General features: G+C 45.6%; 1 protein-coding gene across 15 annotated transcripts in view; it reads right to left on the bottom strand.

The window, feature by feature from the left end:
• Tdrd7 (tudor domain containing 7) overlaps positions 1-14,389 on the bottom strand; it is a 73,868-nt gene extending 59,479 nt beyond the window's left edge. For 4 of the 15 annotated variants that reach the window (XM_087551432.1, XM_087551433.1, XM_087551441.1 and 1 more), the window contains exon 1: positions 14,246-14,389. In XM_087551432.1, the coding sequence (XP_087407558.1) occupies positions 14,246-14,338 (93 nt within the window). In that variant the 5' untranslated portion in view covers positions 14,339-14,389. 15 annotated transcript variants of the gene reach the window in all.
• Between the last annotated feature and the right edge of the window lie 403 nt (positions 14,390-14,792).

Raw genomic sequence — 14,792 nt, 5'->3', positions numbered from 1 at the left:
AGTAAAGACTATGTTGAATGAAGGAGAAATCTCCATCTAACTGTCCACTCCTTCCTTCTACTCACTAAAGCACAACACATGTAAAACAAAAATACAAGGTATGTGAGCTGTTGCATAAATAATCACGAAGCCAATTTGATATTAAAACTGTCCTCAAGTTACACTGATTGCTAAAATTTAAAGAAGACAACTACTCTGTCACCAGCTGAAAAGCGTGTTAGATTATTTCTGAGTGCCTCACACTGAGTTCACAATAAGCAGGATCTGGTCAGGGTCACTGCTATGGAATTACTGTCCCAAATGTTGCAAACTTAGATGTTTCTGTTTTCAAACAATGCAGAGTGGGTGCTGGGATTCACCAACACCAACTGTCACTCTTCCTAAGCATTTGGTAGTTATCTAGTCAATCAACTTACAAATACCAGAAGTACAATTAAGTACACAGAGTTGGGTTTTTTTTTTAAGCTATAAAAAAAAAGGGGGGGGTGAGTGGGTGGGAAGAGTAGAAAGCCACGCCTATGCAGATGGCTGCAGTCAGTAAATTAAGGTGTGTTTGCAGCTGCCCTACCCCACCATCAAGGGGAAAACCTGAGAGACAGTTAAGTACTGCAGTACTGGGAAGGCAGAAAGGCTTCTCATATGGGTATCTTGTTCTCTCAAATGGCAATTTTTCTAGTCTTTGTCGAAAATCCCAATTGCTTAAGGTATTGATCAAAAACAGAGGCACACTTTAAAATAGTATTCTCCAGTATACCGTGCTTTAGAATGCTGCGATTTATGGAATTTTGATTATCATGAATTTTTGTTTATCTGTTTGGTATTTTTACAGATGGCCATCATACTCTTCAGGTATATAGGGATACCTTTCCCTAAAAAAAAAAGAAAAATCAAGTGTTTTTGTTGTTTGTTTGTTTTTTAAATCTTGGGAGTCATTCATTACAAGCACAACAGTAAAACTTATCACAAGAATTTCAACTTTTTTGTGTCCAAAGGCAAAGTTTTAGGTATCCTACCTCAAGCCCTTCCCTTATTTACAGTCTCTAAAAATGTTGTAGCAGAAACAAATCTGAGTTTGATTGAATTTAAGTGAAATTTAAGGCTTTTTCCTTGTGAGTCTTAAGTATCCTACAAAACCAGGCACCATGAGGCTAGACAGAGAGAAATGGAGTGGGCAGATCCTCAGAGGATCACACTCCTGAGGGCTGCCTGGCCAATGAATGGGCTACTTGAGCTAAGTAAGGCTCCTAAGCAGGAAAGCAAACCAGAATGGGTATGGGGAGTTACTAGTCACTGAGCCAGCTGGCAAAGACCTGTCAATGAGGAGGAAACCCTGACAAGCCATGCTTCATTCTCACTCCCCTCTCCTCCCTGCTCATGTCAAACAGAAGCATCAAACTAGTACTGCATGCACTTTGGCACAAACACGCGTTCAGCAGCTACTCAAGAAATGTTTGCAGACGCATGCTATGAAACTTTAATTTTTTTCAAAACCTATTTTTAATGACGGTTCTTAAATGCTTTAACCTCCCTTCTAGCCCACCACCCACCAGAGGTAGTGGAAAAGAAAGGATTTAGGGGAAATGAACCTGTTTAGAAATGGTTCTTTAGAGCAAATCCTATCTGTGTTTTCAGGAAATCAATAGTTCAGTTCACAAAAGTCAGCAGGAGGGACCTGGAGAGACACCAAGAGAAGTTCTTGGCTCCTTAAAGCAAGAAGGTAAATAACTCAAATAGCTTCAGGAAGTCCCTAAAACTGACCAGATTCACTCAGTCCCTCCTGCCCACAGTAAACAATAAAAGCTGAAAGTTCCTCACAGACAAGCCAAACTAAAAAGTAGACTCTTGGATAACCCAGCTGCCTAGAAGAGGTCTGGAACAACTGAGTCACTTAGATACTTTTCAACCTACTGAGCTGCCTGTAGGCTGTGCAGTGTGCTCTAGGTTTCCAGTTTTTGTGAGCTGTAGCTGTGCCCAGGGAGGCCTTGGTGTACAGCTGTGTGAGTACTTTATGCTCCTGTTCAGTAACTCCTGTTAAGTAACCCCAATAAAACTCACTGGTTCATCAAACTGGACTTTGGTGAGATCTGTACTTTGGTCTGTCATGGGCTCCCTATCTGGGGTGAGGAGGCATCTCCCCAGGAAAAGTTTGTCATACAACAGAGGCACCTTCAAACTATTAAGCTTAAAAATGAATCTAGAGCTTGGGAGATGGCTTAGTTGGTAAAGTGCTTGCCCACAAGCATTAGCACCAGCGTTCAGAACTCCAGCATTATGTAAAAAGCCAATACAGTGGCTTGCCTCTGTAAACCCAGGGGAGGAGGAGGGTGGAGACAGGAGAACCCTGGGGCTCAATGAATAGTCAGTGTAGCAAACTGAGCATGCTCCAGGACCAGTGTGAGACTGTGTCAAAAACTAAGATAGAGAATGATTGAGTAAAATGACCAATGTTGACTTCTGGCCTCCACACCCATGGATACCTGTGTGCACATCTGTGCAGTAACTCAATGAACACTGCATCTTTACACATATCAAAGAAGAAGAAACGGGGGTAGAGAGATGGCTCGGAGTCAGGAGTACTTCCTGCTCTTGCAGGGGACCTGGGTTCTGTTCTCAGCACCCACATGACAACTCATACCTGCCTATAATTCCAGTTCCAGGGAACCAATGGTCTTTGACTTCCATAGGCACCTGGCATGCATACAAACATACATACATTATGCAAGTAAAATACTTATACACATAAAATAAGAATAAATAAATCTTTAAAAAGGTAACTTTGAAAAGTGAGGAAACTGAGGTCCATGGTGAAGTCTTCTACCTTTTACCTATCTCATGGCTAGAATAAAAAAAAAAAACCCTGGTCCCCTGACTTCCAATCTAGACCTTTCTTTCTGAGAACACCACCAATCTAGATACAGGCTTAGTGACGAGTCTTCAAAACTGGAAACAGAGATGCATCTAAATCCCAGAGAATGTTACATGTTACACATACTGAGTGGTGAGCCGGGTGGTCCTCACATCTGTCATCCTCTCTTCCTCTCTGCCCTACACTTCACTACCAAGGCCCCATGATACTAACGCTGAGTAAGAAGCATAGGAAACCAAGTTTAAACCAGTGCACGTGCACAAGCACGAGCATTCGTACTGTGGGAGACACAGAACCCAGGACCTTCTACCACCAAGCTACACTGCCAAACACACATTTAAATAATTTACATGATTTAAACCAATCTTCACTCTATTTCAAAACTATGTTGTGTAAAATTGTCCTTTTTCTTTAATATATCAGAAAATGACTCCAGAAGTCTTACTTTGAAGAATTTGTGGGGTTTTTGTTGTTTGTTTGAGACTGGCTCTCACTATGATGTTCAGGCTGGTCTCCAACTTCAGAATCTCCTACCTCTGCCTTCTCAGTGCTGGGGCTTAGATGGCACCACCTCACACAGCCTAAGGATTGATGCATCTGAAATAGACGTTTTCTGATGCTGTCCATCATGGACTGAGTACCCCACAGGCAGGCATCTGTATGCCTCTTGTGTCCTATGGTGACAGGGGTCCACCAACTGACCACAGTGACATTAGTCTGGCTCCCATCTGTGGGCTTTCTCCTGTTAAGTTTTTCTTTTTCAACTATTTCTAACTGAATTCATCATGAATTCTAATTTCCCAAGTAAACCCAGAGGATTATTAGGGCAAACTCTCCTAGATTCTCAGCTACTTGCTCAATGTTGACACATCTGAACATTGTCTTATAGCAATGGCTCTCAACCAGTGCCTCCTGACTCCATAACAGTCACAAAATTAGTTATGAAGTAGCAATGAGAGTTATTTTATGGTTGGGGATCTCCACAACATGAGGGAATACACTAGGAAGGTTGAGAACCACTGCCCTAAAGTGTACACTTCAGGGAAATGCTGCTCTCTCCATAAGACATGATCTTTACAAGTGGGGATCTAAAAGCCCCAGAATGTGTGCTGAAAATTTTAGACATCACTTAGGATAGTTCAAGCCTTACAAAGCAATAGACAGCTTCAGAGAGGGGAGGAATTTATCTAAAATCCTTACCCAGCAATTTCCCATATTACAAGGTGGGGTTGTTTTTGTTTTTAATTTTAGAGACAAAGTCTCCCCATGTAGCCTTCCATCAGCCCCCAGAGTTCTGCGATTATAGGTATGCAGCACCACACCTAGTGTGCAAAGCTTATGGTGCTGGGCTTTCCTTCCAATTACAGTCTACTTGTTAAACCTAAGTAAGTCTACCTACAACAGTTTTTAAAGTAAAGAGTATTATCTTCTTTACAAGTACTTAGGAAGCAGTTTTTCTTTTTCTTTTTGTTATTTCAAATTATTTACTTTGGCCACTACATACACATCTAAATCTACACATTATGATGACTAAGTAGTTTGGTCAGGAATCTGGGTCTCAACCCTACCTCTAACTACGGAGAGCACCTGTGCCTTTTTGAGCGATTCATTTTGGCCTCTTTTTTTTTATGTGCAGGATAATGAGTGTGGCCACTGGTCTAGCTGGACTTTTACTACTTTTTCCTTTTCCTTCCACCTTTCCATGCCCCTATTCTACCCTCCCAACCCCACAACAATTGGTAGGAGAGAAAGAAGGCTAGAGGGGAAAGGGGGTGATGATATCATTAGACTACTTCTTGCTGATTGGGGAGTCAATCTTTGCTGTCAGGATATCCAATTTCTTCTTCTGGTCTCTTTGCATAGGACCACTTGACAAACTGCAACAACAGCCACCAACAACCAGTAGTAGCAACCAGCAGCAGGAGGAGGAGAAGGAGGAAGAACAGAAGAAAGAAGAAGAGGAGGGGGAGGAGGAGAAGGAAGGGGAGGAGGAGAAGGAGGGGGAGAAGAAGAAGAGGAGCAGCAGCAGGAGGAGGAGGGGGAGGAGGAGGGGGAGGAAAAAGAAGAGGAGGAGGAGGAGGAGGAGCAGCAGCAGCAGCAGCAACAGCCGCCGCCGGCTTTCAAGTCTTTCTCCAAGCACTAGTAGTTACATACCCTTTCAAGAGTCCCCAGAATTCCAAATGTCATATGTTTGCAGAAACTATGTGCAGCTGGCAAAATCATACCCCTGCTACAGCACAAGGCAATCTAAAGCAGTCCCACATACCACACCTGGGATTAAAACAAAAACATAACCCTATACAATTTCAGTGCATTGGGGGGTGGGGTGGTTTTGGTTGGGTTGTTTGTTTGTTTGTGTTTTTTTTTTTTCCAGAGAAACCAAAATTCTGACTACACACTGGTTCTCTGCTTTCTTCTAATCCTTTGAAGAGGTATAGGCTCCAAAGTTCTGATGGACATTCTGGGTTTGCTTGCTCATGACAAAGGTACACAGACCAAGTCTGCCTGGAAATCACACAGGCTTATCTTGGTTGAGCAGAAGCTCTCACTGAACTAAAAATGACAAAAATCAACTCCTTTTTGTTTGTTTTTAAAGGGCATCTTTGGGCTCAGGAAAACAATGAAGCAGAGATAGGATGAAGAGAAGAAAAGGCAAGTTTGGCATAAAGAAAAAAGGCATGTTCATAGAAATAAGAAAGTCAGACTCATTCCAAGCAGCGAGAAACTCATGATGCATGATAGCATCCAGACATTTTTCTCTACATTAAAGTTTAGCTTTTGCTACTTATACTTTGTCAAAAAACAAAAAACAAAACAAAAAAAAAAAAACAGGCACTCAGAATGGAATTATAAAGTGTATTTTCTTTACACTCAACTATCTTAGAACACTTTAAAAAAAGAGCTGATCCTTCTAGGAGTTTTAAACTCAATGCAACACAATAGCTCACCCAGCCAGGCTCAAGTGGCGCATTTAAAAGGGTATTAGCAGGGATTACATTCCACTTCCAATCCACAGGGACTAAAATCTTAGAGCACTGCCAAGTGCTGCCTCATTGTCTTAGCAAAGAGAAAATCTAGCGAAGAAAAGGGACAAGGAGCTGTGCTCAACGGCCAGCATGGTATTTTGCATGTAACTGAAGCTCAACCACATCAGCTGGGTCTACACAGTGTGCCAACTTACCCTATATAAAGTTTTGTGTGTCCCTGCCCTCAAAAACCTTGAAATCCCAACCTGTAAAATATGAGGAGTTGAGGGAAAGAAAAAGTCACTTTGGACAATTATCACCATGAGCCAAAGATTTATCTTGTCTTGAAAACACTTCGAAGGGTAAGTTAGCTATTCCCATTTGGTACATGAGCAGGCTCAGGGACCAGGGGTGCAATTGATTCCCGATCTCACATTTAAGCTTTGAAGCTCAGATTCCAATACGTATCTGCAAAGGCCGCACTGTAGAATGCCACATTTTCATCCGCATCTTGGGAGCCGGTAAGAGATGGGGATTTAGTTCTAAATTACATTTCTGTCACTAAAGGCGTTTCCAGTCCCAAGAACACTTCCCTGCAAACGTCCATCTGCAGAGCTGAGGTTGAGAGCAACGCAAATAGTGGTTTTCTTGGTTGGTTTGTGGTGGTGGTATCAGAATCCTTTGGGGTTGGGTCTTAACATCTATACACACTCTCTCCCCTGCTCCCCAAAATGACTGGGGAGTGGTAGCCCTGGATATTAACAGAAATGTACCCTCAAGCGGATAGGAGAAGAAAAGCTGTCAGCTCCGACTTCCAAGACAACTTCTCTGTGAATGCTTGTTTCCTCCCCAGCGCTCACGGTTGACAGGAACGGCTACGTGTAGGTCCTGCCTGATGTGCGCGGCCTGCACCGGCCGGTCTCGAGAGCGGAGGCCGCCGCAGTGTGGCCCGCGGGGCTGGCACAACTGCGCAGAGCTCGGGTACCGCTGCCCAGCACGGGGGGAGGGGGGGGCCGAGGCCGGTTGCTCCTGACAGGGAGCCACTTCCTGCTCAGATCTGCGCGCCGCCCACGCCCCCCTCTGCATCTCCCGCTGCACAGTGGCCGGCTGGGTGGACGCCTGGCTCACGTCCCCGGGCGTCACGCACGACGCTCTGGAACCCCGCCGCGGCGGGGACGAGGCCCGGGCCTGAGGCGCCGCGCCCAGCCGCTGTCCTGCCCGTGCCCTGCCGCCCCGCAGCCCGCCCGGCGTCGCCCGCACCTGTCGCGCCCCGACCTGAGCTTACCTCGTCCCGGGGGCCCGCGGCCCACGCCCGCGCCTCTGGGCCCGGCTCCCTCCGCCACCTCCGCCAGGGCCCCCGACGCGGCCGCCGCCCACTTTCGGTTTCCCCAGCACGGCCTGAGCCGCGGCTTGGGAATCACCTAAAGCCCCGCCTTCTAGGCCACGCCCTGTCGCACCACGCCCCGCCCCTTAGCCGGCCGGCTCAGCTCTGCGCAGACGCAAGCACTGCGGCCACGGCCGCCCACTTCGAGTTCCGCGTGTAAGAGGGGAAACCGACGCCGCCTAGCGGTTTCTGCGCGTGCGCACGCCGGCCCGACGGCGGGGTGTGGGCTTCAGTCTCTTTCCACAAAGTTCATTCTCTTCAGCATGGCAATAGTTACTTTTCATTCTCCTAGTCAGTCGGTCTTCAGCTGTCTTCTAGGTCACTCTTTGGAGGAGGGTGACTACATTAAAATGCTTTGTCACGGATTCTTCACGCCTGTATAGCACTGCTCTAAAACTAAAGCTGTCTAAGGGCACTTCCCCGTATATAATAAGCATGAAATAAATACTTATCAAATTCTTTAATTCATTCTAAAAATGTTGAATAGCCGCTATTTATTCACTCCACGGTAATTCCACTAACATGTAATGCCTGCTTTTGCTGTCACACATCATGAAGATTTGGCATCATTCTGTATCTTTTTGCTGAGAGACTGCTGCCTCCTCAACCAACATTTTTTTTTTTTTTTTACAGTTTGAGGTATACTCGCGGTACTATAAGCTGCACGATTCGAATGTACAGTTTCATGTATTTGGTATGCATACAACAGGGAAACGATCACAAATATTAGCATAACGAACATAGCCACACCCTCAAAGTTCTCTCTCTTTCTATAATGTTTACCTCATGCCCCACCTTTTAGTCCTGTTTACTCACTATAGAGCTGCTTACTTTTTCTGGGATTTTCTATAAATGTAATTATTCCATAGGTATTGTCATTAAGGGGGAGGGTCTGGCTTTCTTCACTCATCAGAATTCTATTGAGGTTTTTCTGTGTTGTTGCATACACTAGTAGTTTATAACCCTTGCTCACTGAGTTTCCACTCCCAGGTATTGACCTAAGAGAAAGGAAAGGGTTTATTCGTCATAGACCTGTAAAGGGATGTTTAAATCAGCTTTGCTTGCAATACCTAAAGACAGATAGCATAAACATCCTTTGGTGGTGAGTAGACAATTGACTGTTACAGACTCATAGGCGATGAATAGACTGGAAGGAGATCGTGAAAAGCCGCATATCCTGTGCTCAGAAGGTTCTGTCCTAAGGCTTTGACCAGGGGTGTTCTTTGAACACTGTTCTCTTTCATAACTTCACATCTGATCCCTGCCTAAAGCTGCCGAGGGGTCTCTGAAACAGAATTCTCTACATTGCTTTTATTCTATTTCAGTCTGTTTCAGATGTCTTCCTCCCTACCCTGCCCGTTAAACTAAACGCAGCAGTGGCTTTCGCAGACCCAGAATGCAACTGTTCTCTATTTGGATTCTGCAATGCTCTGACATGCCCCGACTCCACATTCTGATGGGGGGTAAGGGTAAAAACAGCATCTGTGAACTGAGAGCATGCTGTGGGGATAGAAGTTAGGCAATGTTGAGTTCTATATATAAAACCAATCATAAGATGATGCGTGCATGGACCCTAAGTCTGAGATCCTTTATGCTTATAAAGGTCCCCCATTTGCAGTATCTTACGTACAAAGAAAAGTCATGTGCTGCACCTGGTTTTCCTTCTGTAACCAGCTTTATTTACGAATATTTGCCACAAGTTAATACTTTCAAGTGTGCTGTTTGGTGAATTAACAATGTGCCCAACTGCGGTGCAGCTACAGTACCAATCAAGATGCATAACTAGTTTTATTTCCAAAGGTTCCCCTGTGCCTTCGCCCTACCCCTGTTCCCTGCCTCTACCCACCACTCCTGGAAGCTGGATGAGATTTCAGTCCCCTCAGCTTTGCTTTCTCAGGAGTACCATATGTAGGGACCATAGGATGTGTAGGCTTTTGTGCCTGGATCTCCACTTCATGCAATGCTTTCGAGACTCATTCCTGCTGTACTTACCAATAGTCACTTCCTGTTAATGGCTGTCACTGTAGGGCTACGTCACATCTAGTTTATTAGTCCCATTTAATGTGCATTTTTGTCGTTTCTAGTCTGGAGGGGCTGCTCTGGATCAAGTACCTATAAACAACCACTACGTAGTCAAATGGTTTTCTCCCGTACATACCTGGGGGGTAGAATTAATGTCAGGATGTAGGATAAATGTATAGTCGATTGTCTATATTTATGGATGAGTATATGTTTATATGTGTACTTAATCATATATAATGTATATGTCTATCCATAATTACATGTAAATGTCAAGGTGCAATCTTAAGTGGCCACATCTTTTCATACTCCCATTTTTATCCATGACTCCGACCCCTGCAGAGCCTGAGTTCCACTCATTCCCAATACTCCCAGTCTTTTTAACTGGAACATTGAGCTGGATGGGTAGAGCATTGCCACTATGGCACTGAAGGGTAGTGTTGAGCTTTAACTCGCCTTCTCCCAGGAGGACGTGGAGCATCTTTTCCTGTATACACTGGTTTTTACATTTGTTCTCAAAGGATGGTCAAAGTTCCTGTTCTGCGGGTGGATTTAACTGAGATGCATCAGGAGTTTTAGAAAGGAAGTTGTATGATTTTGTTTTGTTGCTTGTGTTAGAGCTGGAATTCGGGAAAATGAAGCTTTTTTGTTAGTTTTGTTTGTTTGTTTGTTTGTTTGCTTTAGTTTTTTCTTGAATCTGGAGCTTGTCTTATGGCTGAGACTGACATAGAACTCGCCCAAGAACTACAGGCGTGTAATGCTGGAATTACAGGCGTGTGCTGCCATGTCCAGCTCAGGCTGGCCACGCTTTAGACCCAGAGTTCTTATCCTTTTGCAGAACAGTAAGTCAGAACATGTGAGAGCAACATAGAGACACAGGATTTTACAGAGTCAAGTCCCGCACATTAAAAAAAATCCACCGGGTTGGGGATTTAGCTCAGTGGTAGAGCACTTGCCTAGCAAGCTCAAGGCCCTGGGTTCGGTCCTCAGCTCCGGGGGGGGGGGGGATTCACTTAGGGGGAAACCTTAGAGCCAAAAAGCAGTATTTCAAAATAGATAGGATGCGGTTCAAAGGTACTCTTCCCCCAGGAAAAGGCCAAATTCATCCTAGGTCACCAGGAGCAGAAGCAGGGGGCAGATGGGCGGGTCTCTTGCTCTGCAGGAAAAGAGCATGCACATTTCTCATGTCCAAGGCTGCAGAGAGGTGGCCAGAGTCCCGCTCAAGTGGCTTTTGAAGGAGGAACAACCCCTGGGCCTTTGGAGGCTTCACCAGAGGGAATTTATCATGGAAAGAAAGTAGGGAAGAAAGACCACCCCATTGCCACCTTATCCCAGGCTAAAATACATGGAACTATAGCTAAGTGTGGTGGTGCATGCCTTTAAACCCAACACTTAGGAGGCGGAGGCAGGTGGATCTTGTGAGTTCACAAGCCAGCTTAGTCTACATAGCAAGTTTTAGGACAGTCAGGGCTACATAGAGAGGCTCTGTCTTTTAAAAAAAAAAATTCCACTAAAAGCCCCCTGTGCATTTTTTTTTTTTAAATCGGGCCAGCCTACTTGTTTAAATAGAGCCATAGGCATAGGGGAGGCCCCAGGACACCTAGCCAAGGCAGGAGGATCCAGGACTCTTGGAGGAGCATTGACTCTCCTCTCCCTTATGCTAGTTCAGCAAGACCAGTAAGGGCCTAGTTCCAAGCATGTATCTGTAACTCTTCCCCTCTCATCTGACAAGTCTTTATAGCACAACCCAAGATCCACAGTTCTTCATCCTCCACCTCACAGACACTGGGAAGTGTCATAGATTCCCCCTTCCAAATCTCAAGTGGCATTTGGAGACACTTCAAATCCTGCTGTCGTCTCACCTTCTATTCAAAACGTCTGTTGCCTCTTTATATTGTCTCCAGAAAGAAACCCCCCCAAACCCACAGGACTCTGATTTCTACCACTTTTCATCCCATCAGTGAATTGCAGGGACTGGCTTGTGGCATTTTTTCCATGCCATGGGTGGCACCTCTCTGGAAACTTCCCTCACAGCCCCCACCGAAAACCAACTGCTCTCTTAATTGAGCTTCAAGATGGTGCTTTGTTCCTCAGACACATTCTCAGGGAAAAGCAGCCGAGGACACAGCCTTTCATCCCCCTGTGCACAGTTTAATGGAGTGCCCATTCTCCTAGTTGCTTAGCTGCAAGTGACTTTTGCAGCATTCCTGCCTGCCACTCAGCCACATGCTGAGCTGTTTCTGCATCCAAGAGGAGCTCAGGTACTAGTTGCTTCCACAAGGTCTGGAGGATTAGATCCCTAACAAAAGGAATCTCAGGACAGATCTATTGTTTTGATTGATCGTTAATGACATCATCACTCCCAATCCAGCTACCTCCCCACCCCCCATGAACAAATGGAGAGAAATTTCTAGACAGCTATGCTTGTTTTAACTGAGTAAGGAAAAAAGGGGGTGGGGAGCAAAAACAAAACAGAAAACAAAAGGGAGGGATGGTCAGAGCCCGGATGAAATCCTGGCCCTGGCGGAGCTCAGGGTATGCTGATCAAGCAAAACTCCCTAAGCTTTCCACAAAGGCCTCCAAGGTGAGTCAGCTGAAAGGCCCTAATCCCCGGGAGGGCGATCAGGGATGCCTCAGAGGCCACAGAGCCACCAACAGTGACAAAGAGGATAATGCAAGCTTCAGTACAGTAGCTCTCCACTTTCCTAATGCTTAAATCCTTTAACACAGCTCCTCAGGTTATGGGCACCCCAACCATAAAATTGGTTTTTTTTGTTCCCTGCTACTTCATAACTGTAACTTTACTACTACTCTGAATCGTTATGTAAATACCTGTTATGCAGGATACCTGACTCAATGTGAAAAGGGTCGTTTGACGCCTGAGGGGGTCGCGACCCACAGGTTGAGAACCGCTGCTTGAACACTCTATTGTATGATTTCTTTCTTTCTTTCTTTCTTCCTTTCTTTCTTTCTCCCTTTCTTTCTCTCTTTCTTTCTTTCTTTCTTTCTTTCTTTCTTTCTTTCTTTCTTTCTTTTTCTTTTTTCTTTTTTTCGGAGCTGGGGACCGAACCCAGGGCCTTGTGCTTGCTAGGCAAGCGCTCTAACTGAGCTAAATCCCCAACCCCATATGATTTCTTTTTAAAGAAATCATTCCTTTACCTTCCTGCTTCAAATTGTGCACCATTCATACAGCTTAGGCAGGCCCTGCGACACGGATGGTGTCACTAAGCACTATAAGGTAGTTGAGAAAGAGGCCCAGCAGTTTAGCAGGGCCATGGGATTAGGTAACCGGTGCTTTAAACAAGGCAATCGGTCACCAAACTGAAATGATGGATAAAACTATTGGTACAAAAATTATGCTGTAATAGTTGCTGGGAGGGAAGAAAGGGGACAGCAGTGACAAGGAACAGCACAGGAGCCTGGGGGGTGGGGCGCTCACTCATCCCCTGCTCACAGACCAAAATGGAAGAACAGCTAGGATTCAGGAAATGTGCCTCCCAGGCTGCAGTGCACGCGGTCCAGACTTGTTGATTTGTCCACGGTCAAGTCCAAGGTTACACTGAATTGAATTCCAAAGCTCTTTGGCTCCAGTTCTAGATTGGACCCCTTTCCACAACAGAGCTAATCCAGTTAAGTAGCAAAAGAGCTTCTCTTGGGGCTATCCGGTCAACTCTTATCAATCAGTGGTCCATCCCAGGAGAAGCTCCCCGCTTCTCCTTCAGTAATTTTAGTTGTCACGATGACAGGGGAGTTTAGTTTGGGTCGGTAGGTAGAAGCTTGTTGTCTTGTCCCCTTATGAGAGAAATGCCCCTTGTACCAACCAAAATATGAATGAATGTCTTGCCGGCTATTTGTATAGATGACAGAAACCTCTTTTCTGTATGAGCACGCATTACTTTTCCCACAATTTTATGATGAATTTTCTGGGTTTTTTGTTGTTGTTTGTTTGTTTTGTTTTGTTTTGTTTTTCTTTAGAGGCGGAGGTGAGGGAGCGGCGGATTTTATGTCAGAAGTAAATGAGTAGAGGAAGCTTTAAAATGATTATCATAAAATAAACTTTAGGAGCTTGCCTCCCCAGCCCTGTAGATTTAAACACTGCCAGTAATTCACCGACAACCCACCCCATGCAGAAACATGGATGGTATGATGTTCCTGGTTATGTGCCCGGGAGGCACAGGCGTGCTGTTATTGGACTTCTCCATCACTCACTACAGTACAGGATGCCTTATTCCCCCTAGCGCTTAAACCACTTGAGGACTTTTAAAGAAATCATTCCTTTCGAGGGACTCCCTAGAGTTCTTGTAGCCCAGTATTTTATCTCCCAATTCTCCCTTCAACTTCCTCATTCACTTAAAGCTGGAGCCTTTAATCTCCGCGGCAGTTTCCTTAAAACAGGACGCTTTGTAATTTGCGGCTATAACTTTTCTAAACCCCCGCCCCCCCGGGGGTGGGGTGAGGGCTTGGGCCCGAGTAGGACTCGGGAGACTCCTGCAGGAAGCTGGCTGTTACTCAGCGCTGACGAGGTCACTCCTCCTACAGCGCATGCTCCAGAACTTGGACTCTAAACCTGCTTGTAAACGCCCTGGAACTTGCTCCTTCCAGAGCCTTTTGTGTATTAGAGGTGGGGATCGTCCGGGATGACGATAACTGCAGGCCCTAGCACCTGGCACACACAGGCTGACAGCAAATATTTGCACCGAATGAATGAGTGAGTGAAGGGCTCAAGTCCAACACCTTCTGTGCTGCTATGCCACCTGACTGTACTCTAAATTATGGGGGAGGGGAAAAGACTCCCCAAACGAAGGACAATACATTCAAAGCATCAAAACAGCAAACCTTTATCTACTGTAAAAACATCCGTGAAGAACTACACACTTGTAAGTTAGCAAGCATCTCGTATCAAAAATCTAGGTACCCATTGCAAACTGGTGACACCTCAGTCATTTGGGGCTGCTAAAACAAAGCACTACAGACTGTGCAGCTTACAAACGACAGAAATTTATTTCTCACGGTTTTGGAGGCTGAATGTCCCTGATCCGTGTGCCAGCTTGGTCCTGTTCTGCTGAGAACCCTCCTCTGGGTTGCCGACTGCTGGCTCCTCATTGTGTCCTCGAGTGGGCTTCCTCTCTCCTCCTCACATACTGACAAGTGTGCACAGATCTCACTGAGATCTCTTTTTATAAAGGCAGGGGGCCCATCCCAGAAGACTCCACCCTCTCGACCTACATCATCTGCCAAAGGCCCCTCCTCCTAACAGCATCACACTGAGGGTTGGGATTCCAACCTGTTGATACTGGTGAAGGGACACAGAGTCCGTGAAATTGGCAGTTGTTCAGGTAGGGGCCTTGATCCTGTCTCTGTCTCTCCATAACCGCAGTTTCTCCCTTTGGATTTCTAAAAGTCTTCCAACTGTCCGTCAGCTTATTGAGTTGCTTCCTTCCTGGAAAGCTGCCATGCACTCTGTCCCTGTGGGCACTTAGTACATCCTAGACGGTGAGGTGGAGGACAGACCAGAGGAATGTGACTTATCACTGAGGAATGCGAACACCCCAGATGC

The sequence above is a fragment of the Rattus norvegicus genome, chromosome 5 (assembly GCF_021556685.1).
Source record: "Rattus norvegicus strain SHRSP/BbbUtx chromosome 5, alternate assembly SHRSP_T2T, whole genome shotgun sequence".
NCBI classification, from domain to species: Eukaryota; Metazoa; Chordata; class Mammalia; order Rodentia; family Muridae; genus Rattus; species Rattus norvegicus.
The sequence above is the reverse complement of the archived record's forward strand: the minus strand, read 5'-3'. Positions and strand labels throughout refer to the sequence as shown.